This window comes from Eulemur rufifrons, chromosome 17, assembly GCF_041146395.1.
Source record: "Eulemur rufifrons isolate Redbay chromosome 17, OSU_ERuf_1, whole genome shotgun sequence".
NCBI classification, from domain to species: Eukaryota; Metazoa; Chordata; class Mammalia; order Primates; family Lemuridae; genus Eulemur; species Eulemur rufifrons.
The window spans coordinates 14,698,036-14,725,364 of NC_090999.1; the positions used below are offsets into that span (position 1 = coordinate 14,698,036).

The window sequence follows — 27,329 nt, forward strand, 5'->3', positions numbered from 1 at the left end:
AAAAGAAAAATGGAATTACCAGGCAAAAAGTATTTTTTCAAATAAAAACATTTAAATGAAGAAACAAATTTCATACAACATATCTCAAAAAAATAGTAACAAAACTATTTATTAAAATAGAAATGAACTTAGTTTTAATGTGAACAAGTTACTACTATACTTGCTACAACATGAGAAAATTTTGCTTGTTTTAACAAATTAACTTAAGAATCATGGGCATTATTTTAAAATGCCTGTATTTTAGTGACAACAATTTTTGGAAAAAAATTGAGTAACTAAGACAAAGAAATAAGCAAAAAAAGAAAACAGAACATAAACAGAATTGAAAGAACCTTTAGTTGTTTTAGTTACAGGTTTTCAGTGATATTTTCCCTAAAAAATAACAGAAGATTCCATCAACTATTATAAATGCTCAAGTAAAATGTATGTCATATACACATGCAGTATAAATCATGACCATCAGGGGAGGCCAATTATCTTTTCTAACACACATCATTCTTCACAATAGTTGAAAATATATGGTTTCCAAACATATAATTTACAGCAAGCTGTGTGATTTTGAAAAATATCCCTTTCTTTTCTGAGCTTGAGATTTCCTATTTGTAAAATGAGTAAAATATTTTTCTAAATACTTTGCAATATATATCAAACTTTACATACTATATGAGTAAAAAGAAAAATAATGCATCAGAAATGAAAACAGTAAACCAACATAAGATAGTTGTTCTTTTAGTCAACAAGAATTTTGAACACCCTATATATATCAGACATTCCCTTTAATGATGGGGACACAAATATAGATATGACAAAGTGTCTCTAGAAGGTTAAAATATAGTAGGAGGAATTGGTTGTGTTTTAAACATAAGTGCCATATGATTATCATAGGTGCTTTGACAGCAATGTGGACATTTTGATAAGAAAGTGAAGAATGATCAATTTTGCCTGAGGGACTCGAGGAAGCCTTTGGTGGGAGGCAAGGGAGACAAATGTTATAGCACAAGAAAGAATTAATGAAGATACTCATATGGGGCAGGGTCTTCTATAAAGTAGAAGGAGAAACCCACCTTTGGTAGACATTGCAATGAATTTGGCGTAGTTAGAATATACCCTGTGCGTGCATGAGTGTGTGCATGTGTGTAGGTGCGTGTGCAGAGATGGGTATGCTATTTGCGCTTTCTCATACTAGCAATGAGGGCCAGACAAGGATTTAAGTAAGATGAACAGATTTAGGTTTCTACCATCTACTCATGTAGGAAAGGATATGTTGGAGGAAGGTAAGATGTGAGACGGAAGAACAGCCATTGCAGTTGTGGAAAGGAGGAAGGAAGAGGGTTGTAAGATAACTCAGGAAGAGAAGGGGGAAATTTAAAGCAAGTTTGGGAGAAATCAATGACCAGGCTTTGTGTCCTATTTAGCAAGGGGAGGTCAACAGGAATGGAAGTAACATAGGAAAAATCCTAGATTTCTTGTTCCTTAAGGAACTGGCAAGGAGAAAATATGAGCAGGTGTACTTTTGTTTGGAGCAGAGAAGGAATCCGGCTTTGGACACTTTGAGTTTGAAAAGACCATGGAATGTGTAGTTGGAAATGTCTTCAAAGCAGTAGAAAAATCTGCACTAGTTAATTCAGAGTTGATGAGATTGTGAATTAGGTGAGGTATTTGAAAAAGAAGGGGAAGACAAATAGAAAAACAGGAACATAGATGATATTTATGGAAACAAACACTATGTATTTTTTCTATGAAATTAGGTATGTTAGAGTGGCTGAAAACTTAATAAAATTAAAATGGTATTTTAAACTTAATAAATTGAGGCATATGTTTGGCTATATAAAATATTCCAAATTTTATTTTCATTTTGTTCCTATGCGTTATTTAAAAATTAGCCACATGATGGTGCTGTGCTACTGAATCTTATGATGTGGAAACCCTTCCTAGTCATTTAAGACTGAAAAAAGAAAATGAGTTTTACTGATTTACCTTGTAAACAGGAAACGTAAATGCCCGTGGAGTAAGTGGAGGAAGACCTTAACCTATTTGTTAAAGGGTCCTTGTGAAGAGTAATATCATTTATCTCTCATGCTTTTAAGGAAAAAGAAAATTCTGCTATGGATTTAATGTGATAACAGTTATGTTAATTTGAAATGAACTAATATTGCCAAGTAACATAGAAATGGTGATTTTTTTTTAATTTCAAAAACTTTTACTTTTATAAAAATAGGATATCATTTTATTATTCTTCATTTTATGCAGTCCCTAATAGATATTTTTGTAGAAATTGTACAGAACTGTTTGAGAAACTATGCAGGAGTGTAAAATTGTCCTTTTGTATAACTTAAATGTTCACCCCACCATTTTAATTACCAAAATTTCTTACTCAGTAACAAGAAAACCCACATGCTTCTATAAACATATTTGTATTTTCAGTCCTTGAAAGCTTTTAACTCATGTAATTTTATACATAATAAGTGTATATTTGATTCTCATTTATCTAGTAGGAAAAAACACTATCAACTGAAAACATTTTATTTTATTTTCACTAATAAAACTGTTTCACTTAAAGCATCTTATTCTCTCATTGCAATTGTAGTCCATCTAATTTTTAGAAGAGATTGGAATTTTAAATTTTTTATTTTGATTTTGTTAGTACATTATTGCTATAATACTCAATAACATATATGACAATTTTTTTTAATATTTTGCTCATTGAGGTAGGATGTGAGGGTAGAGTAAGAGTAGTTTTATTTTGCTTTGCCTTGTTTTATTTTTTACCAATATCTTGTGCCTTCGATAAATTTATAAAGTTTTGTGATGTTTCTCTGAATTCAGAGTGTCACAGTAAAATAGCATTCTGTCACAGTGCTCATAAAGTGGATCAAAGTTGAGGTTGAAAGAAATGAATAAAAATGTCTTTCTTCATTCTTCTCAGTTTACATACACCTTACCATCATTTTTATCCACTTTCATCCTCCTCCACAGAAAGTAGAGAGAATGGAAAATAGTAAAAGGGAAGCAAATAAAATATTTTGAAGATAAAACAGTAATAACAATATTGCTTCAGAGCATTAATGTATTTTTGCATTTAATATATTTTAAGTGAGTTAAAAAAAAGACAAATTCTCTGAAAACAAATAATATCATGCTTCATTTCTCTAATGCAGCTCGAAATCTGTTAGCCACAAAATTAAAATAACTTGTGTTCTTTAAAAGGTTACATATTCAAATGTGGAATACATATTTTTGGACTTTCTAAATACATTTATTATCCTCAAAAATGTAATTCCTTCATGAATTTGGTTTCACATAAAAAATTTTTGCATTGTAATTCTCTGCTGCAATACTGAAGAGAGAACTTTCAAAAAATAACTTTAAGATCATTACGGAACTGGAACACTACTGTTGATGTTTACATACGCATTATTTGATGCTCCTAATTCTTCAAGAATCCTAATAAGTACAAGATAAAATTTTCTGAGAACTAAATAAATGTAAGTCCTATCATAATCTTCACCCAAAAAGATTCTGTACTTAAAGAACTGCAGGTTTTTTAAAATATATTTTGAATTGTTGTAGGCTTTATTCAAATGGATATTATCTTATTTTTATTTTTTATGGAATAATACTATCATGCTTAATCCAGTAATATATCTATGTGTTTGTGTATAGACACGAACACATTCACACAATGAAATATATATGATAGACAGACAGTTTTTAAATTTTGTAACAAAAGTGTTGTCCTGAGTTTTTGTTTTTAAAAGATTTAACAGATGTCATCTACAGGTTGCAATTTTCTTTTCCAATAGAACAATAGGTTGGTAGGTAGGGATTGCCTCTGGTGGGTCCTTACTTAGAGACAAAAGCAAATTACAACACTGAAAGCAAATCCATGTATTTTATTAAGTTCTCCAACTACTCAAGTGCTTGGTGTAATTTGCAAGATGATCAGAATATTTATAAAAATATATTTTGGCTGTTCCTTTATGATTCAGCCAGAATCTCACCGTTTCTCACAATCTCCTTTGCTATATCATCACGCTCCACATCTCCATCAGCGTTCCGGATTATTTCTACAAGCTTTTATTTATAACTGGGCTATTCTATCCGTACTTCTCTTGATTCTCCTCAGAGCAGCTAGAGTAACTTGGCTTTAATAAAAGTGATAGATCTAAATTCACCATTGGCCGCTGTAGTGTAATCTAAGTCAAAGACCTGGCCTGGCCTGGCCTACAAGGTCGGCCCTTCTGCCACCTCTTTGGCCTCATCTCCGGCCCCGGCCCATTTATCCACTACACTCCAGCCAAACCGGCCTCCTTGTCCGTACACTCCCAATACAGAGATTTTGCAACTGCTGCTCAATCTTTTTGGAACACATGTCACCCAGATACCACGTAGTTCTTCTCTCACTTCCTTAGGTCTCAGCTTAAATTTCGCTTTAATAGAGAAGCTTTTTCTGATCAACTCACTAAAAGATACCCTCTACCCTTCGCATTCCTTTTATTCCTTTACCCTGTTTTATATCTTTATATCTCGAGCTTGAATTTATCACTACTGACAGTGATTTTTCAGTTTATCATCTGACTTCCCCAATTGAATAGAAGTTATCTGAGTACCAGGAATGTGCCTATTGAGTTCACTACTGAGTCTCCCAATTCCAGAGTAGGGTCTGGGACACAGTGGCTGCGCCAAAAATATCTGTTGAATGAAGGAGTAAAAGTTACTGACACTGAGCTGTATTTAGATAATAAGATTTATGCCAGTAAAAAGGACAATAATTTATCTGCTATGGAAGGAAATTTTTTTTTTAGTTTGGAGATATACTGTACTTTCCAGATTATTTATATCATCTAAATCAATTTCAATAAAGGTTTCATAATTTTGCAAATCTCAATTAATAAATTAATCTAATCCAGTTAAGGAATACAAAAAAATTGTTACTTGTCATTTTCAAGTTTCATTTTTTTCCATTCTTTAATTATTATTAGGTAGTCAACTGTCCAAAAATTTGTCCATGTACCTTTTTCAATTTGATGACTCCTTCTTGTGTATCCTCATCTGTGACAATGTCAAACAAGTTTCCTCCATCTCCTGGAACAATATTGTATTCAATTTCTGCATTTTGTCCAAAATCAGGATCCACAGCTCTTATTCTTCCAATAGCTGAGCCAATAGGAGAAGACTCAGGAACTTTCAGATGGAAGATGCCTGATAAGACATATAATTTGCATTGACAGTGGAGTTAGTAATGCATATAGAAAGATTACCAGGCTTGAAAAATATAGTCTATAGAAAATAAATCAAGTTTAAAACATTATAGTGCCAAATGGAAAGGCAATTTGCTGTCAAGTTAAGGATTATGATTAGGAATAATAACTTCACTTTTCACTTCAATATGTCCCGCTGTAGAATTTTAATTGGGCATTATAAATAGCAGAATGTGCTAAATTAAAATTACTATGAGGAAATATTTTACATTCTAACAGCATCAAGGTGTACCAAATACCAAATGGGAAGGTGGGACTATTCATGAAATTAATTGGTACCAGTACAACAGAATCCTTAATGAAAGACATAGATAAAAAGATACAGATAAATAGGTATTGAGATATTTATAGAAAATTAAGGGTATATTTCCTAAAACTAATTACTTCCATGAGTATAAATTATTAATCTAAGAAATGACCTGTACAATGATAATCTGTAAAGTTAATCAAAATTCTCATCCATGAAGGAATTAAATATAGTATATTATAGATCAAAATCAGCTTATGTTTAGTAAATTTTAATTTGGAAACTTGCTAGATACTTTTACTCGTATTTAAAATCCAAACATAAAGTTCTATCTCCCAACTTTTTTTTAAACATTAAAAAAGAGAAAAATGTGAAATGCTTATTTCTGCCACCAGGAGGAGCACTTATATTCCTATAAAGTTGACTCAGCAAAATCTAGAAAAATCCTTATCTATAAAAAACAATCTAGAATCATGAAAAATTGTAAAACCCCCAAAATGAAAATGTAGAAATAGTTTAAAAGTTTTGTAGAATTTTTTAAAGTATGACATACAAAAAAAGATAGTGTATATTATTTTACTGACATTTCATTAAAGGTGATATTAATGAGTTAAACAACAGTGTATTCAAATTAAAATGAGGAAAGGAAGAGAATGTGAGGAACTAAAAATGCAAAAGCAAAACTCAACATAAAAATCTAAAGTTTCCATTTTGATATTGGAGTTTCAGTTTCAATTTCTATTAATGAATTTTGAATGACACTTTCCCATGGGTAAAGCTACCATGGTGATTAATTTGTTTTGGAATTCTAGTTACATTTGTAGAAATCAAATTAAGAAGCTATTCAACATGTTTATTACATGGTAAAGTTCATTCAACAAATCACCTTACAATATTAAAGTCATTTGTTTCAAGAAATTATGAGAAAAAAATAAATCACACCTTGTGGAAGTTCTGGCAGATACTGTCTTTTTTATTCTGAATTATTTTTTGAATTCCTGCAGTTCTTTCACAATCAATTTCAAAATTTAGTAACTTCATTAGCTCAATTAACAGATAAATCCTCCATCTGTACTGTAGCCCCTAGAAAAAAGATATCTACCACTTGTTCTTATAAATTATGTTCAGATCACCTTTATTTGCATGTAATGGACGTTACCTCAATGGAACATATATTTGATTTGGTCTCAAAAGCACTAAATTTGCAACTAAAACTTGTTTATTTTATGTATAAGACAAAAATGATATTTTACAATGGTCTAAAATAATTACGTTTAAATAATTAGCTTAGTTAATTATTAATATATTTACCTTCAAAGGGGATATGAGGTATCTTTCTAAAATAATGCACCTAAAAATTTAAATAAATTAATAAATAAACAAATAAATTGACATTACAGACCAAAAAAAAAAAAAAATGCTCAAAAACTCCAGGTGGCAATGCTGGAGTGTTATATGGACATTATGAAGAAATCCTGGTTAAGGAAAGTCATATTAATTGATCAAACCAGCAACTTTTCATAGCCTAGGATTACTATGATTCACTAGGTTTTATTTCCTAAACACTTAACATAGTGGCTATCATACAGAGATGCTTAATATTTACTGAACTTAGACCAGGGTCTGAACTTGAGGCAACAAGATCAAAGAGGAAAACCAAAATAGATTACATTGTATTTCCATTGTTTACAGTAGGGTAAAGACAGCTATTCAAGGGGAATTGATTTCAAATAGAAATTACATAAACAGAATATAACATGGCTTTTGTAACCTACTGTCATTAGTGTGTGTTTCATAATAGATAAACCTCTAATCCTAGTGAGGCACTCCTGAGATAATAGCAAATAAGAGAATGCCTGAATTTCTGTTTAACGTGGCAAGAAAGCATGTGACACAGTTATTAAAGTTGTGCCAAACTTCTCAGGGACAAATTCCAAAGAAAAAGTACAAAGCACAGAACATGTGAGTGATTTTTCATTTTCTCTTTTTTTTTCTTTTTAAATGCCTGTTAAATGGAAATACGATCTATCAAAAACCACGCCTATATTCTTTGCCTCTTTTGTGATTGTAACACAGAACCTGAAGAAACACCAAAAGCCTTGAATCAATGGAATGAGTGGTCCTAGTCCAATCTCATGGTCCATCGATAAATGCTAGAAAAAGTCTCAAATTTTTCCTTATAAAACAAAGGAGTGGAGGTCTATGTTACATATTGTACTATAAATCCTCCTCTATCAGGATATGTGGTTAGAGAACCTATGACTAAAAATCATTAAGTGAATAGCTGGCAGAGATTTGAGAGAGATTTGAGAGAGAAAGAGCTATAAAGTGTAGTGGATTTCAAACTTCAAATATGGCCAGCATATTTGGTAGCAAGGGTGGACTAGTGGGGATGAGTTACACAGGACCTTTAGGAAAACATGGAAATCTAACTTAAAGGGCTCTGGATAGTTCCGGTTTATGAGTTGACTTTCCATTTGTACAGTTTAAAGCAAAAATAAAAGTATTACACATCAAGGGCAATAATATAGTCTGGAGTCATCTCTAAGGGATTATGATTAGTGAAGGTGAAGAGTTCAGCCAGGACTGAGATCTTCCACTGTGAGGGGAAAAAAAAATTTAGAACTCCAAGAGGTAATCCATAGGGAACCATTTAATGCAGACTATAGATGAAAGAGCCCCCTTTTCAAGACAATATGCTGAGATATGAATTTTATGTTTTATAAAAGAACATTTTATGGGGCCAATAACAATAAATGTGAAGACAGCTATTCTTTATAGTACTCTATCAATATAAGTAAAATAGCAGTTAAAAAAATGTCAGCGTATAGTATACCTACAAATTCCGTTATCTAATAGCACTGGGAAACTTATGATAAATTGAAATAGTAGAATTGTTCAAAAATGATTGACTTAGTTGCTTTCCTTCAACATGCACCTCTCAAAATTAATATATAATAGAAGTAAAGCAATGATTCACTATTTGCAATTTTGTGCATGAAATTTTAGTGCACATAAAACACGAATATACAGAGCAGTGGATTTTCTGTTCTATACATAGCAGACATACATTTTAGTAAGGTGGAAGACACTCACGTTCATTAAGACAAGTATTTCTCAATAAAAAATTACAGCTGGTAATAAAATCTACGGAATATGGAACAAGTCAGAGGAACTATGCATTAGTCATGTCAGATTGTTTAGTTTCTGTCGTTTTATTTCCAATGACTTGACATTTTATCATTTCTAGAATCTCAACAGCAATAAAGCTGAGGTCATTCAGATTAATTCAAAACTGTGAAGTAATCTTCAGCTGTGCCAAAGTTGGATCATTCGTGATGTACTATGTAATTACACTGCCATCATCTTCTAGGTGTCCTACTTTTGACGCATATGAAACATCTTAATGGCACTACTTGTACAACACAGATTGAGAAATAAAACAGGTGACAAGAAATTGTCCACAGAGTTAATAAAATGTATGTTTACATATTCATCCAATATACACACTATGCTTAACAAAAATCTCCACTTTGCCATGGAAAAGGAGGAAATTGCATGCAGTGAGTTAATTTAGTGATCACACCGCATACTTCTTAGATATAATGTTCCCTGCTAATTTCAAAAGTAAAAGAAAAAATAATATTTTGGATATAAGCTAAGTAGACATCCTCTCAGAAACTATGTCATTGGGGCCGGGCGCGGTGGCTCACGCCTGTAATCCTAGCACTCTGGGAGGCCGAGGCGGGTGGATCGCTCAAGGTCAGGAGTTCGAGACCAGCCTGAGCAAGAGCGAGACCCCGTCTCTACTAAAAATAGAAAGAAATTATATAGACAACTAAAAATATATATAGAAAAATTAGCCGGGCATGATGGCACATGCCTGTAGTCCCAGCTACTCGGGAGGCTGAGGCAGTAGGATCGCTTAAGCCGAGGAGTCTGAGGTTGCTGTGAGCTAAGCTGATGCCACGGCACTCACTCTAGCCTGGGCAACAAAGTGAGACTCTGTCTCAAAAAAAAAAAAAAAAAAAAAAAGAAACTATGTCATTGGAAAAATTACACTTATTTTACTTTGATTTAATTAGGACTTACACTGTGTATGGGGGGGGTGGAAGCATCCATTGCTATCTCAGAGCAAAAAATATAAAATATATTTTTCTTCTTTTTTTTGTTGAGAAAATTTCCAAGTATTGACGAAAACCCCCAAAGAAATATATTTACTTAAAATACAAATTAATATGTTTACTCAGAAGTAAACATTATAGGACTTAAGTGAATAAATGTATTAAGTGAATGAATGAATTATAAAATAGCATAACATTCAGCAATACAAATAACAAGTAAAACAAAGCATGGGATAACCGATTACAGATTCACTTTTGAAATACATTTTATTTTATGTTTATAGTAACAAGTCTAAAGTTACTAAAAAAAAATTAAGAAGTCAATGTTCAACTTCCCATAAAACCTGTCTATATACAAGTAGCTAAGGTGAACCTGATTAGTATTTAAAAATATTTAAAAACTAGAATGATTGGAAGGCTGGAGAACAAATTATTTCAAATTGGTAAAAATATTAAGCATGGTAAAGGACTCAAAAACATATATTTGAGACCAACTAAATAAGTCACCATTTGAAAATTTACATTTAGTTTTAAACTTCAGAAAATAAATATATAAAGCCACAAACTGTTAATTCAGTGATTGAATTCAGACATTGAATTGTTCAAATAGTGATCCTGCATGTTTTTTTGTGTGTGATTTACCATCTACTGGCATAGAAATAAAATGCTGTTTTTTCAGTATTTTAATTTTTTAATTTTTTTAAACAAATATAATTGTCACACAAATTTATTTCACCTTATCTAAAGAACATAAAAAAGAAATTAAAGCAAAGAACATATCCATGTGAATAAAAAAGATCTTTACAGAAATAATGTACCTGTAGATCAGTGACCTTGGGCAAAATATTTAATCTTTCTTTCCTGATCTGTAAAATAGTACAATAATATCTACCTTACAGATTTGTTTTTTAAAAGTCATTTATACAGTAGTGCATGAAACTTTATAAGTATTATCTATTATACTAGGTAATTTTCAAATAATAATTTTGTAGATAATCTCTTTATATATATTATAATTTTTCCCATCAGAATGGCAATAGGCAATAGGAAATTGCCTATAGCAGTGTGGAGATGAAAGAAAGAAGATGTTAAAAGAGGTCTGAAAAGTCATTTTAATTTTAACTGAAATATTTTTTTCCCATATCTTGAAAATTGAAGGATTCAGGAAGAAAAAATACTTTGGTGATTGAAGAACATTTTATGCCCTCTATTTCCTCAAAAGCCTAAAGGTATATTTTCAATAAGCCCAAATTGAAGTAATAGAAATATTGTCCACAAGGAAGAACCATCCTGCTAACAAAGTTGGATTGAAGCTGGATTTTAGTCAAGCATACTAAACATACCGTGAATGGAATCTCTTAGTAATGAAAAAGAAATCCACTTCTGCTCATTTTTAGGATGAGTCTAGGATGAACATATTTTTGGAAGTGTTAAATATTTGGCATCAAGTGTGGATAGAAAGAAGTAAAACTCAATGGAAATCAAGCAGGGGGGCAGGGGGAAAGAGGAGACGAGCGAAAATCTACCTAATGGGTACGATGCACACTATCTGAGATGGGCACACTTTTAACCCCGACTCAAGCATTATATAAGCCATCCATGTAACCAAAAACACTGTACCCCCATAATACTTTAAAATTTAAAAAAAGCTTTGTTTTATTGGTTAAATTACTTTACCTTTAAAATATTATCATTACCCATTCCAGATTTTAACTTACTATATACATAAATATGAATTGCCATGCATTCAATATCCAAGATATTAATGGTTTAAGTTTTATAAATTCTAAATAACAATAGAAATATTTTTTTCTCTGAACAGTGAAAAGTGTATTCCTTTAAACTTTCTAGTTCTGAGCAGTTAAACACAACACAAAAATTTAGGGCTAGATATTGAATTTTTTTTAAATATCTTTGGATAGTAGATTAATTACTATGTATTCCGATATTTGACTCAACTACAATTTTCAGTAACCTCCTTCATGGAATGATAAGGAAAAATGAAAACATACAAACAAAAAGACTGTGTTTATCTTTTTGTTTTAATGACTGTGTTTATCTTGACATTTATAGTCTAGTGGGAGAGGAAGATATTAATTAAGCCAGTCACATAAAGTAAAACAGCAAAGAAACATCAATGCTGTAAAGGAAAGTTATATAATTCTATTCTATGTTTATGATATTTAAGCTGAAAATCTGAGCTGAGCCAACTTGATGTTGGGTCTAGGAGGCCCGTAATAGAAAACATTCTAAACAGAAGTAACCGTATGACAAAAGCTGTTATAATCATAATTTCCTGCCTTACCGGTTTGTTTGTTCCGTTACTTCCACTGTGACCTATCAACGCTAATAACAGAAGTAGCACTAGGATATTACTCTCTCCATATCCAGCAATCCATTATCTTGTCTCTGTCTCCGTTCCTCATCCAACCAAAACACATGGTTTATCATTTCGGTATCATATTAACCTATGCCCGTATATCTTGCCCATGTCCTTTCGTTGCTACAATCTCGGAAAACCTAACCATTAATAATGATGTTCATCTTCCCTCTCAAGGAGGAGGTGTGGTGGACTGAGGAAAACCAAAGAAAAGCAGGTAGATATCACTGTAAATTATGATCACTAACCTCAAATGCACCTTCCACATTGCCTGCAAAGCATACAAATTTGCAAAGGTAACTGACTACCATTCTCTGTGACTTCAATTTCAAATCGATATATTCTCCACAAATCTCTGCTTTAGTCACTTTACTAATTCCTTTCTCAGTTGGTGACCTTGTCTTATAGTTCACAGAAAAAATAAAATGATATCACATAGGAGATCACTCAGCTTCCCAAACCTTCAAAGAATCCCACATCAGTGTGACTGTGTTTTTGAACAAGCACAACATGCAAGATATAATAAAAACATGCTTTTTTTTCTGTCTCCCATTGCTCCTCTAGACTTTCTTCTGTGAGTGTAAGCTTTGTCTTTGGATGAAAACCATGGTGAGCAAACATTTCTATTTACCCTTAAGTAGCACACAGTCTTATGTTCACTTCATTTCCCAAAATCTAGATTTGGAAATTAGAAATGTGCAGTATTTCATATTAAATAATGAATCAATCCTTATGAAAACTTAAGGCTTCTCCTCTCAACTCCTCCACCAGCAAACCAACCAGGTCCAGCAACAGATGGGATAGTGATTTGGGATCTGAATGACCGGACAGCTTTTCCTCTAAGTGTTTTTTGTTGTTGTTGTTGTTGTTGTTGTTGTTTGGTTGGTTTGTTTTTGTTTTTAACTATCTCCTTGCCTAGGGTGTTTTCACCTTACAGATGCTACAAATCTAGGAGATTGGGCTGTTCGTACCAGAAGGTGTGGTTTTTGCTTCTCTGGGGCTGTGCAGTGGCACTTTGGGGGAATCTTTTTGAAGTTTCTCTTACTGCAGCCTCCATAGCAATGGCATTGCCTCTGCCTTAATGGAACATGCCCTGAGCCTCTAGATTTCCAGCGATCCAACCCACACACAGATTCTCACTTCAATGAAAATCTCTTTGACAGGACTTCACATGACTCTGGGTTGATTTTCCCCTCTGCTTAAACATTTCTTAGCCTTTTTTATTGTCATATAATTACTTCCCCAAACAAAGCCTTGTTTTCCGTTTCTTTGCTTTTTTTTCAGGACACTAACTTTCTTAAGCTTGAGGCAGGCATCAGTCCATGTATTTCCCCCATTTTCTTGGAAAATATATTGGATTTTATTATTGGTCCTTACTGAACACAAGGCTCCACTCACCAAACCTGAGAGGAGTGGGGGAACAACTCCATTAATTACTTTTACTAGATAGGGACTCCACATCACTTTCTCTAAAGAAATCTCTGCACAAAATTTCCCCTCCACTTCACAATCTATGAACAGCACTTAAAAGGTTTTTTGTAAAAAAAACCTTGCTCTGACTGAGGGCTCCAAAAGTTTTAAATGCATCTTGACACTTCCACTGTAAATTTTGAATTTCGATCTGGGACCATGCTTTGCTATTAATATGTAGTATCCATTGTAAATTAGCTTCATGGTACAAACATCAATATTAACCTCTTGTCATATCTGTAAGCTTTCTTTTCTCCTCCTCTCCCATTTCCATTGAGGTTCCCTTCATCTCCACTTCCTCTTATTAAATTCCAGCAATTCATAAATATTGTACTATTTTTTAAAGAGTCTATTTTCTCTGCATTGAATTTCTTCTCAATTGAGATATTCCAGAGGAGACACAAACTGCTCATATTTGATCATCATACAAAAATTTTCCCTGTCCGAAATCTGATTCCAGCTACCTGCTTCATTTTATTTTTCCTTTCTGACATAACGTTTCAAAGATAGGTGCTATTACCCATTCCTGCATAAAAACTACTCCACAAGCAGCCTTAACCTGATTACCAAACCCACCACTCTAGTAAAGATTCCCCTGAGATTGCCAGTGACTTTCATGTCACTAGATCCAGAGACAACTTCTCAGCAGCATTCAATACTCTTAGTCATTCCTTTTTTTCTGAAGTACATCTCTCCTTAGCATCTCTGACATTCTACAGTTGTGGTTTTTTCCCATCTCACAGCTTTCCCCTTCTCAGCTTTCTTTGTTGGAATTCTCAGAGAAGATCTAGATAAGTGATTCTCAAACTTGGCTGTATATTGGCCTCATAGGAAAAGTTAAAAAAAAAAAAAAATGCTGAAGCCCAGGGACCATCCAAAACTATTCAAATTTAATTGTTCTGAGTTAGACTTGAATGACAGGGTTTATTAAACTCACTCCTGTTCTACTTTGCAATCACGTTCAAGAACCATTGTCTCAGGCTACTTTTATCCAAGCTTTCCTCTTCCTAGGTAACGTAATTTCTCCCCTTGACTTCATTTACTGTCTTTATGCTAAATATTCTTTGTATTTTAACTCCAGCCTATATACAACTTTTGAGTTTCATACTATTTGTGGTAAAACATTATGTTATGCCAACACTTTATGTGAATATCTCCAAGGCATCTCAGTTTTGATATATTCAACACTGAGCTCACAGAATTGCGATGCTGCTAGAAGATCTCTCCTACTAGTCACTGTAGTATTATGATCTCTTAGCAAGTAGTATTACGATCAGCAAGTAGTATTACGATCTCTCCAGTTCCAAAATCCACCTCTCCGTGGCAAACTCATTACTATTGGTGATTTTTTACCTCCTAAAATCACACAAATCTATTCACATACTACCATTTTCACAACTGCCAGAGCCATCAGCATCATAGATTCAGTGACTCACACTTCTTGTCTGTGTTACTGCAGATGTCTGTTAAATGGCGTTCCCACTTTCCTCCTCCTGCACCCGAAATACAGTTTCCATCTGCACTGCAAAGGTAGAAGGAGTCATTTCTATCACTCCCAGGTAAAAAATCCATTTGTTCTGTCATGATGCCAGGAAATGTATAAACCTTTTAGAAAATCCATGAGTGTCAATATGAAGGAAAGGAATAAATTTTTAAATAGAGATTAATCTTTATGTGAAATAGACAATAACAACAATCACTTGTATAGTGCTTTCTATACTCTGGGCACTTTTTTATTTTTTTTTATTTTTACTTATCATGGGTACATAATAGTTATATATATTTACAGGATACTCAAAAAAATTATAAATGCTTGAGGTGAGGTATACCCCAATGACCCTGATTTGATTAATACACATTGTATACCTGTATGAAAACATCACATGTACTCTATTTTCTGGGCACTTTTCTAAGTTCTTTCCCATTATTAACTAATTTTATTCTCACATTAAGACTATGGAATATCTACCCTAATTTCTAGCCATTTATATCCTAGTAAATGCTTAACAACCATATTGGGAAAGAGGGAGATTATGAATAAGCCCTGATTTTTAGTATTTGTGCATTCCTGTGGTATAAGAATGCCCAATATGGCTTATTTCAGCCTAATAATGTGACATCGTTGAACACAGACTTGGGAAGAAATATGCACATTTGGTTCTGCTGATATGGTAGAGCCAGATACTAGTCTGCAAATGAGGAAATTAGGGGCATAGACCATGAGAGGAATCAATCAAATAGCATCTCTAATATGTTTTTGTTTTTTATTTCAGCTTATTATGGGGGTACAAAAGTTCAGGTTATGTATATTGCCCATGTCCCTCCCGTCCCCCCGAGTCAGAACTTCAAGCATGTCCATTCCCCAGACAATGTGCAATGCACTCATCATGGATACAGTTTCTCATTTGGTCTGCTGACTTTACTTCACTTGGTTTTACTGTCTGAAAGCCAATCAAATAGACATTAGTGGGTAGAAAAACAAGCTCTTTTAAAATGCAAATAACTCAAAAGTTTTAACTTCAGCTACACTGACGGATGCAAATTCCAACTAAGTGTGGATTGAGTGGGTTGGGCACATTTGGGGTAAATTCTCTTTTCAGCACTTGGAGAGCAAAGTATGAAAACATCTAGAAGAGAGCATTAGCAGATGTGAGACGGTTCTAGGGGATGGGAATCTAAAGATAAAATGATTCTATTTCTTGGTGTTTCTGCACCCAAGAAAGAAAGGAAAACTTATTGCATTTCATTCTTTTTTAAAATTTTATTTTAATTTCAAAATATTATGGGTGTACAAATGTTTTTGGTTACATGGATCGTTCTTGTAACACTCGAGTCAGGGTCGAAAGTGTGTCCGTCACCCAGACAGTGTTCACTGTGCCCGTTAGGCAGGCCCTTGCCCATCCCCTTGTCTCTCCTCCCCCCTGCTTGATTTACATTGAGATTTACTTCCCTCTATGCACACGTGTGCTTATCAATTAGTTCCAATTCAATAGTGAGTACATGTGGTGTTTGTTTTTCCATTTTTTTAGATACCTTACTTAGGATAATGGTCTCCAGTTCCCTCCAGATTGTTGCAAAAGGCATTAAGTCATCCTTCTTCATGCCTGAGTGGTCTTCTCTGATATTTGTTTCTGTTCTTCCAATTCCCCCTTCCTAATTACCTAGCTCCCAGCACTGAAGTACAAATTATTATATTTAGTACTATAGTCCCACTGATTTTTAGATTCAATAAAAACATACCTGTATTGCTCTACAAAACTAATTATGCTTTACAGCATTATTTTTTCAAGAAATTGCATTGGAAATCCCAACCAACCCAATTCCAAATGAGCTATGGAATACAACCCACTTATATCACTTAATAATTGCCAGAATAAAAAGTGAGTATAATCAACAATAAATTAGGTGGAGAGCGGTGGCCCATGCCTGTAATCCTAGCACTCTGGAAGGCCAAGGTGGGTGGATTGTTTGAGCTCAGGAGTTCGATACCAGCCTGAGCAAGAGTGAGACCCCGTCTCTACTAAAAATAGAAAGAAATTATCTGGACAACTAAAAATATATATAGAAAAAATTAGCCGGGTATGGTGGCACATGCCTGTAGTCCCAGCTACTCGGGAGGCTGAGGCAGAAGGATTTCTCGAGCCCAGGAGTTTGAGGTTGCTGTGAGCTAGGCTGACGCCACGGCACTCTAGCCCGGGCAACAGAGCGAGACTCTGTCTCAAAAAAATAAAAAAAAATGTTGTTTTATTTACTAGTAAGAAATTTTCTTAGAACAACTATTGATGTCCTATTTTCTACATTTAAATCTATTTACCAAACAGTTCTCTTATCTCGCATTATATTGAAATAGAAAGTAAAAAAAAAAAAAAAAAAACAAGGACTCCTTTACATTTCCTACAAATGAAGACTCTCTTTTCATCCAATGTTGTATATGGAGTGTTTTATTTTCCTTAATTTGTTTTCATCTTCATTACAAAATTATTACATACAAGAAAGAGTCCAAGTGGCAAAAGTATAAATATTTTTGCCAAATGTGAATTAACCAGCTCACTTAATTGATTTGATCTTACAATGTATAATTTAGATCAGATTGTTAGGTGGTTTTGTCATTTAAAATTCACATAATGGAAACCATCAGCATTTTTCTGTAGCTTGTTTTGATAGAGGGAGGTGCTCTACAGATATCTTTGATTGTTGTAGATAGAAGCTATATAACTCTATGGAAACATTTTGCAAGGAAAATCTTTTGTCTTTATACTATTTCAGTTAGATCTCTTTTAATATGCTGTGTATTATTTCCATTTCTGAAGCAGTATTACTGCTTTTATTGGTGGACAGTTTTCTGGGTTATCTGTTGTGAACAGTTTTCTGGGTTATTTGTGATGACATAGGCACCAAAGGCAAATTATTGCTTAAGAGAAAAAGTGACAAAAATTTAGCGTTCTTGGACAAGTTACTTAATCTTTCTTAATAATATATACTTGTTCTTTAATTTCTAAAATTGAGAAAATAGTTACAAGAGTTACATGAGAATCCAAATAGTTGTAAGAGTTACATGAGAATCCAAATGCAAATCACCTTGCATAGTGCATGACTGACACAAGGTAATTTATTAGTCAATGTCATGGTCACCATCATCATATTAAATTGGCAGGGAGTTCCAATATTTCCAGAACCATATATTTTACAGCAACAATAAAATAACAAACTATTTATATCTGCATAATATAAATGCATATGCTACTCATTTTTTTCCATCTTAAATTTATAGAAGGGAATGGATGGAAATGAGTGCTAAGTAATGTCACACACACAAAGCCAAATATTATGATTAGTAAACTCTAAGGAATCATTTTGTGGTGTTTAGCAATGAAAAAAAATCTCATAGAGTTCACCTGAAGAAAGTTTTTTTAGCAGAATTGCTTGATAGTCACAACAAATTTTGCTAGTTGTGAGGAATTTTCTTTTAAGTTATTTATATAGAGAATATATGTTTTCTTGACTTCTGTATTCAAAGGCATATTATCTCAGCTTGTAATTTTGTATCACATTTGCTATTTAATTTCTCTCTAAGGGATATATTCCTGCAAAAGAGCATTGGCTTCTAAAGAGATGGCTTTTATGTTTATAAATGTGTTCTGTCTTTTCCTCTAAAGAATGTAATTCAAAATGACAGTATAGTAACAGGGTCTTGACACAAAGACATGTAAAATTTTAGGAGGATTAATTTTTTATTGATTCAAAATGTGAAAACCTCTTCTTTCTTATGATTCAAAAATATCTCGTACTGTAGTCCAAATGTTCAAATAATACAAGCAGAAAGTAATTTGATGACAGTGATCTTCTTAATAGATTTCTTCTGCCTCTCTCATTTCTCTGTTTATGGGTAGTGACAATTCAACATAAACTGTGATTTTTTGCAGATATTCTCTAAAGTTTTAGAATGGCAGGTAAAAGAATATTTAATAATACATTTTTATTTTAATATGCTATTAAATTAGACAGAATTTGAACTTCTGAGTTAAAAAAAAAAAAACCTCTCACTAATTTCTCCATAAGCATCAGTTTTCTTAATGATAAAATGTGGAAAATATTGATCTCAGAGAGTTGTTGTGAAAGGGAAATCAAGATAGTAATGATAAAGTTCCTGACACATGTGCAAATGCTTTAAAAGTTCCAATGCCCTTATCTGCTTCAAATGGATCTCATCTACTCACCTGTGGACCTAGAGATTCAATCTTGAATAAATACGAAACAAGCCTACTACTTTATCCACATTGTCTTTTCATTAGGTAAAATGTGAAAGTGATCTTCCTGCTTCAGTGTGACCTAAGCACACCATCTTGGTTTCCTATGCACACTCGAACTTCTCCACCACTGAGCCATTTTCACACCCCTGTCCCCCAGCCTGTTTGTTTGGGTCTCTGCCTCAACTTCCATTAATACAAATGAGACTTCACACAAACCCACCAGGATTATATTCTTCCTCTGGCTGTGGTTTGGTAACCCTGATCTGAAAAATCCTCACTATCATACATGTGAATGCAGATATTGACATTACCTAGGAATATATTTGCTATTTCCCACACTCTAGATTGAAAATATTTTGTATGCACAAAACCCAAAACAGGGCTTAAGTTCACAACGCCACTTTTTATATCTAAGCAAAGTAATCTCCCAATCTGTCCTTTTCAAGTAGCTATTACAACTTGTCATACTTATGTAGTTAACTTTAAAAGCACTAAACTTTTATTTTTTTAAGAACATATTCTTTAATAATACAGTATGCTAGAAAAAAATCCAATATTTGTTTCTTCTTTTAAATATTTATTTACATTCTTTCTGTTTTGCTTAATAGCAAAGTAAGGAAAAGTATTGCTCAACGACTCTCTAGATATTATACTATCATATCATATAGTAACCATTTGTCACATATATTCATATGCTAAAATATGATGATTTATTTTCCCTTTAATTAATTATTTTAATTTACAAACAGAAATCGTATATCTTTATCATGTATAACATGACATGTGAAATGTGTATACTTAGTGGAATGGCTCAATTGGGCTAGGTAACATAAACATTAAGGTCTGATGGTCTCGATTAATAGTTACCACCCTTAAAACATTGGGCCATTAAACTTTCAGATCACTAAGTAAAAAACATTTAGAAAGAAAATATACGTTGATGACTTTAAGAAAAAATGGACAAAGTAGTAAAATATGGAAAAACATTTAAACAAAGGAATCAGATATTTATTTAGTTAAATATTCTCAATGTTATATATTTTAGTGGGTAAACTCATATGCTCCCTTTCTGTTGTGGAAAGAAGAAAATTGTTTTGTTTTGCTTTTTAAAACTATTCATGCAAATGAGTACCTAGTGATTTAATTAAGATCCTTATAAAACCAGTGATAGAAACATTCAGTTTCTGTATTGCAAGCTGTAGGGACACTAAAAAAGTCCTTGAAAGTGCACCAGGAATCAAATAGGTACTGACTGGTGTTAAATGTAATACTGCAAAAGAAAACTAGATGTAACACAAAGTGAGAAGAATTCATTTTCAATAAGAAACACAGAGTTACAGAGAAGATACAGGTGTGAATCATTCTATTATCATAGAAACTATAGCAATTTTCACCTATTACAAAACTAAAATAACTGGTTGGAACCAAAGTGATGCAAATAGCATCAATATCTTCTGATACCTAGACAAAAATATTTGAAAATGGTTCAACACATGCAATTGCTAAAGAAAAAGCACAGAATTCTAATACCAATTATATGATATGTAATTTCATGGCATATATGTTATAAATATGAGGTCTTAAATTACAACAGATTTTCCATGTTTATATTACTTTTTCAGTTAATAAGCTATTAGGGTAAGATATCAACCTATTGTGAATATTTTACTTCATTAAAAGTCAATGCCATCAGACCAATTGTTCAACTATTAACACATTATTTTCAATTAAAGTAACGCTGGACATGATTCTCATCAAAAATTTAAATTCTGAAGACATGTACTTTTTAATCCATTAGCTTCTGCTTCCTAAAGACAAAAGTTTTGGAAAAGTATTTCAATTCCTTTAGCATTGAATGATGCTGTAAAGAACAAAAAAAGCTATACTAATTTAGGCTTAACAGAAAGGTGACATACTTTTGGGGAATCTGGGTGGATTGTCATTGACATCAGTGAGGGTGATGTTGACTATTGTTGTTCCAGCTAATCCTCCCAGTTGTCCTCCCATATCCTTGGCTTGGATGAGTACTTGGTATTGTTCTTTGACTTCTCTGTCCATGTTTGGCAAAGCTGTTCTAATGACACCTTAAGGGGAAAAATAATAATATAAAGTAAATATCACAAATACTGCAGTTTCCTAATTAAAGTCTGCAAAAACAACTACCTGATTCTATCTAGATTCACTAGCAAAGACATACTAGTTAAAATTATGTGTCTTTTAAAGGTGAAACATCTAAAATGTCCAAAGATTAGAATGTAATTTAGTATATTATTGTAACAGCCACAAAATAAAATGCTATGCAGGCATGAGGAATATGGTTAAAAAACAATGTATCAGCTTTAAAAGATGGTCATCTTAATTAAGTCAGCCAAGATAGGATTTGTACATACGCTTCTATCTTTAAAAAAGGAAATTGTTAAACTTAGAGATAAAAATATATATACTAAAAATTTTACATGATTAAACTGAGTGTGCAATTTCCAATGATTCCTCTTTTCTACTTTCCTCTTATCTTTATATTTTGGGATAACTATATTACTTTATATTCTAAAATACATAAAATATCTTCTTTACATACTATTTTATTTTGTCTTTCAAAATTCCCCTTAATTATTTGAGCGACAGATTTTTTACCATGTTTCTCCAGCACCAAAAACAGTGCCTGCCATTTAGAAGAAACTTAGTAAGGCTATGTTCACCAATTAACTAAATGAATGACTGAAAGAATCATTGGGTGAATTTATAAATAATTAAATTTACAGTTATGAATATTACAATGTGTATGAATATTTACATATACTACTAATTTTCTTCCCTTTTGTCCAAGTGTAAAACGAATTTACATTTATATTTATTCATAGTGGAATAACTATATCCTTCTGAATTCTTTCAAGTAAAGTCATGAATAAATTTTATATCAAATTCCAATCTATAGCCAATGGTTTTAGGGAGAGATTGGAGAGCATTTGTCTTAATCCCATGTGGCTTTGATAGTGTTGTTTCTTAAATAAAGTAGAATATATGAATAACAAAGATAATATCAACCATCAATGAAAACATAAAGCATCCAAATCATAAATGCAATATATATCACCATTTTATCTGTATTTTCTACTATTTACTTACCATATTTTTTGTTGCTAATTCAGACTTAACTACAATCTAAGATTTCTTCTGATCCTTGGCAGGAAATTGTTGCCAAAAAGACAACCTTCATTTTTGCTACTGCTGCTTTATTGATGCATTGGTATTGACACCTTTTTGTTTCAGTCTGTTTGTCCTCTCTTCAACTTGGGCTCTTGATGCTCAGTTCTAGGTCTCTTAACTAAGGTTCTTCATCTTTACATCTCAGTGTTCTTGTCCTACATACCTTAAGCCATGTGCTTTCCTGACTTATAATGCTTATATTTTTTAGCTAAATACCTGAGTTTGATTCATGTGCATGCTGTCTTATTCTGTTATTCACTAAGATCTATCTTAAATCAATTTTTCTAATATTAAAATTATATATAATTTTTATTTATGTAATTCATTTTCAGTATGAAACTATTCAATATGAAAATTATCTGTGTGTTTCCGTGTGTGTGTGTGTGTGTGTGTGTGTATATATATATATGGATATGGAGAGAGAAAGAGATATCTCTAACCTCTCTCTCTCATTCTGTCAGAAATAGAGAGATTCTTTCTGGGTATCTGCTAAACTACATAAAAAGCTATCTTCTGGGACCCAGTTAGATTAAAACATTAAGATGCAATTGAAAAAGAAAGGAAATAGATATCATCAGACTTATTTAAAAGTAGATATTTTTTGTCTGGTGATTTGTTAAAATTGTCAAGACACCACCCCCTCAAACACCCTGCCTGCTCCCCTGCTGCCTCCTGTGTCAGACTTGCCTACTGCTTCCAGCCCTACGTTTTTTAGTGTAATGCTACCTAACTGGAAAGTAGTATATTAGAATTTAGAGAGAGGAAAGGGTTGTAAATGTTGTTTGAAAGGTAATCTCTAGCGATGACCACAACGTGCTTACCCTTCCCCAGCACCTCTTCCATTTAAGAACTACTGTTCCAGAGAAATAAAATGTAATATTTATACAATTTTTTTAGAGTTAGGATCTGGGTAACAAGCCGGACTAAAGATACTTCAATTACCATGATTTGATTTATTCACATTGTATGCCCATAATATGTACCCTATAAAGATATACAACTATTATGTACTCATATTAATTAGGAAATCAAAAATCTCAACTGGAGAAAAGAATCTTTAAACATTGTAATTTATTGAAAAAGCCTAGGAAGAAAATCTCCTTTTCAAAAAGTTACTCTTTTTATGGCTACTGATTGTTTATTAACTGCCTAACAATTAACAATGAAAATGGATTCCATGGTCTTAAGAAAGCAGGAAATTTCCAAAGGACGGGGCTAATGTACTTCCATATTAGAAGGTAACCAGCAGAACTAAATTGCCATGGTTTGAATGATCATGTCCCTCCAAAATTCATGTTGAAATGTAACCCGCATTATGGTGATATTAAAAGGTGGGGCCTTTGGGGGGAGTGAATAAGTCATGAATGGTCAACCTTTGTGAATTAATTAATGGCTTATAAAAGGAATGAAGAGATATAGCCTGTCCTTTTTTGCCTTTCTGCCTTCTACCATGTGAAGATGCCACCTTGAGGAGATGCCTTGGATGGAATAGGCCCTCAACAAGATCAAGGCACTTGATCTTAGACTTCTCAGCCTCCAGAAATATAAGAAGTAAATTTTCATGGTTTATAAATTAGCCAGTCTGCAGTATTTTGTTACATCAGCACAAATGGACTAAAACAGAAATGCTACATTTTATTATTCCAGGTCTTAGGTTTAGGTTTATGTATCCATCTTTACTTATCTTTCAGGATTTGTATATAAAGATACAGTGACTGCCTTTTAGAATAATAGCAATGCCTAAAAAGAAAACAAACAAAAAAAAGAGCCCATGAATTTTATAGAACATCACAAACACTCTGCAATAGTGATACCACAAACTTTAATTGATTCCATGTAATTCTGAAATAAAACCTAATTATTGAAAAAATTGAATCCTGGTATGATTTGGGTATCATGTATCAATGAACTTTTCAGCATATATAATCAAGATAATTAGAGTAAAAGCAAGAATGAGAAAACTATTCAGCCAGCTATTTTTTCTGCCAATGTGAATGAACATATATGGTTGAAAGAATTATAAATTTAAAATAAGGTATCAAAGGGTAGTAGTCCACCAGAGGATATGGTTTCCCTCTGCAATCACTCTCATGTTGTCTGCAAGCTTCAATCTTGATGGGTGGCAACTTCTTTTGCAAAAGTAAGTTAAATACTCTGAAGACAACATTTTGAGATGAAAATCATGCAATACTATATAGAAAAAATCTTAAAATATTACATATGCTAATCCAGGATATGGTTTTACATGAACTATTTCTTAAAATGAAGGATAAATTGCAATACTGAGAAAAGAGACAACAGATTGAGTCAGCACTTGTATCAAAATATACGTTTTAGTCAGGCACTATTATTAGGATATAGTGCCTAACAATTTTCCCCTCCAGATTGACTTTCTACACTTTTCTGGACTTTGCTGTCCATCTTCTGGTTGGCTTAGCCCAATTGGCAAAAGACTGGTAGGTATAAAGGGATTGAGCTTAGGGTTTTTCCCCCATGGATCCCCCACATCCCACACTGTCTCCTGCCGGGACCCTCAGCAGACAGTGCTGAGTCTCCAGCCCCCCTCAGTCATTCAGTCCTAGTGTGGAAACTACATTCACTTGTCACTTCTTCTCTAAATACTGCCCTATCCCTTATGGTTTCCCTAGAGATGGCTCGTACCTTAGTAAACAATCTTTTTAGTAAACTAATCTCAAATTACCCCATGAGTTCCATCTGTTTTCATCTGGGATGATAATTGATACAGTCTCTGTGCAAATTTCTTTCATGTAATGGGTGAGTCTTTATGGGAGTGGGCAGTAGATGGTAGAGAAGTACCCAAATAATTAAGCCAATTTCAGATGGTGAGGAGTGTTAGGAGGAAAATGAAATCAAATGCCTCTGAAGTGTTATCAGAAAAATCCTCTCTGAGGAAAGGCTTTACAGCTGAACTCTCAGAGAAGTGGAGAAGGCAGACCTGGAAAGAACACAGGGCAGAGCCCTCCGGGGACAGGAAGCAGGAAAGCATCACTCCTTAAAGGCACGCAGGAATGGTGGTCAGAGGCCAATGTGTCTGCAGCCCAGCGGATGAGGGAAGGACGGTATGAAATGAGACCACTGAGGCGGAGAGCGGAGGTGAGGTAGTGGTTTTCAAAGATAAATAAGCCCTTTGCGGAAGCATCTCGAAAATTATGGGATCGCTTTTGGCTACTACAGAAATGAAGTCTTCTCTTGGCATGTATTTAGTGACAGGAAAGCAACTACAATTTGGAAACTGTCCTGTGTAATCCTAAACCCTTTTCAAAATCCTGCTTCATCTTAATATAGGTTACTTTTTATTATTATATTATATGAGACTATTCAGAGAGAGAGAGAGAGAGAGAAAGTTTTGTTTTGTTTCATTTTTCAGTAATGTAGCTACTTCATGGATCCTGAGGAGACTTACTTATCTAAGGTGTGGATGACAGTGATAATGTTCAGGATTTATAAATTGACTACTAGTCTAGAACCCATCATGCTGTTAAAAAAAAAAAAAAATCCATAGATCTGTGGAGGAAGGAAATAAGACTGTATTTTCAAGGGAGTTGGTTTTACATATGTAATGAGCAAAGTTGGGGAAATCTATGAACATCCATGAGGATAGTCAGCCGCATGCACAGTATGTAAACATTTATGTAACATTCCATGTTTACTTTGGGGTGGGGTTTTAGCATTAAAATGAGGTGAAATTTGGCTCTTTAATTCAAAAGATGGACTATAGGGCACAAAGTTTGTGCACAGTCTCCATGAGCTGGCTGAAACTGGCTTAAGGTCTGTAGCTATTTATCAATAAAAAATGTTTATAAGAGTGGTCCTCTGTCCAATCCGAGTTCTAGCAGGACTGCAAGGCAGGGGAAAGGGAATGTCACCTGCCATCAGATGGTCTATCAGCAATGGTTGAGAAATTTTCCAGCTGTAGTTGTTTCAGCATTACATTTTAGGAGGTGGTCTCTGCTTAATTACAGGAAAGAAATCTTATAGCAATTAATATTAATAACATCAGGATGTGTGGCTATTCCTTCATCCCACGAACCATGAGATTCTGGTGATTTTGTTGTTGTTGTTGTCTGGGATTTTTGGGGGAGGTGGGGTTGGTGTTTCTCATTTTAGTTCCAGGAAGTCCCATTTGTCTGTCTACTGGGGTATATTTTAACAGTACCTTTTCACATGGATAAATATGTTTAAAGATGGTGTTGATTCAAAGAAAGGAAAAGTTGGTACGGTATCATTTGCATTCACAGAATTATATTACCTAGTTCCCACAAACAGAATAAGAATTGAGAAACTACAATAAGAAATATCTTCACTGCAATCATCTACCCCTAACAGTCACAGCTTTTGAGGTGTCATTTGAAGTTCACATCTTACAGTGTTTAGCCTCCAGTTATTCCAACCACTGCAGATTAACTGAGCCCTATGCTTTTCCAAACTTCTCATCCTTGCTCCCTGTTCCTCCATGAATGCCTGCCCAGTGCCCAGTGGTGAACATCTTTCTAGTTTCCACTTTAGTCGCTTTTTTTTTTTTTTTCTGTGAAGCCATTTCTGACACACTGCACAGCTCCAGGAAGAGACGACTATAGTACCCTGCATAGGATTCAATCACAGCACGTAGAACATTTCATTGTATTTCTTTGCTTTTTTTGCCTGTCTACCTTCCTTCACCAGACTGAAAGGTACTAGAGGACAGAGAGAAGTTTTTTTTATTTATTTTTTTTTTGTTCCTGGCATCTAGTCAATGTCTTGCCTAGGGTATGTCTGTGTTTCTGTTTTGTAACAGAACTGCATGTTATTTTTTCACCTATATGTACCAGAATTAAGGGAATTTTTTTGTTAACTTGGGGGGGCTTTATTTAGTTCATGTGATAGTCGTTA

At 33.5% G+C, this 27,329-nt stretch overlaps 1 protein-coding gene across 2 annotated transcripts in view; it reads right to left on the reverse strand.

Annotated features, from left to right (window-relative positions):
• The window catches only part of CDH12 (cadherin 12), a 256,507-nt gene that overhangs the window by 52,159 nt on the left and 177,019 nt on the right, over nt 1-27,329 (reverse strand). For both annotated transcript variants that reach the window (XM_069492504.1, XM_069492503.1), the window contains 2 exons: nt 21,149-21,316; nt 5,015-5,202 (listed from right to left, as the gene is read on the reverse strand). In XM_069492504.1, coding sequence (XP_069348605.1) covers nt 5,015-5,202; nt 21,149-21,316 — 356 coding nt within the window. The remainder of the gene's footprint in view (nt 1-5,014; nt 5,203-21,148; nt 21,317-27,329) is intronic.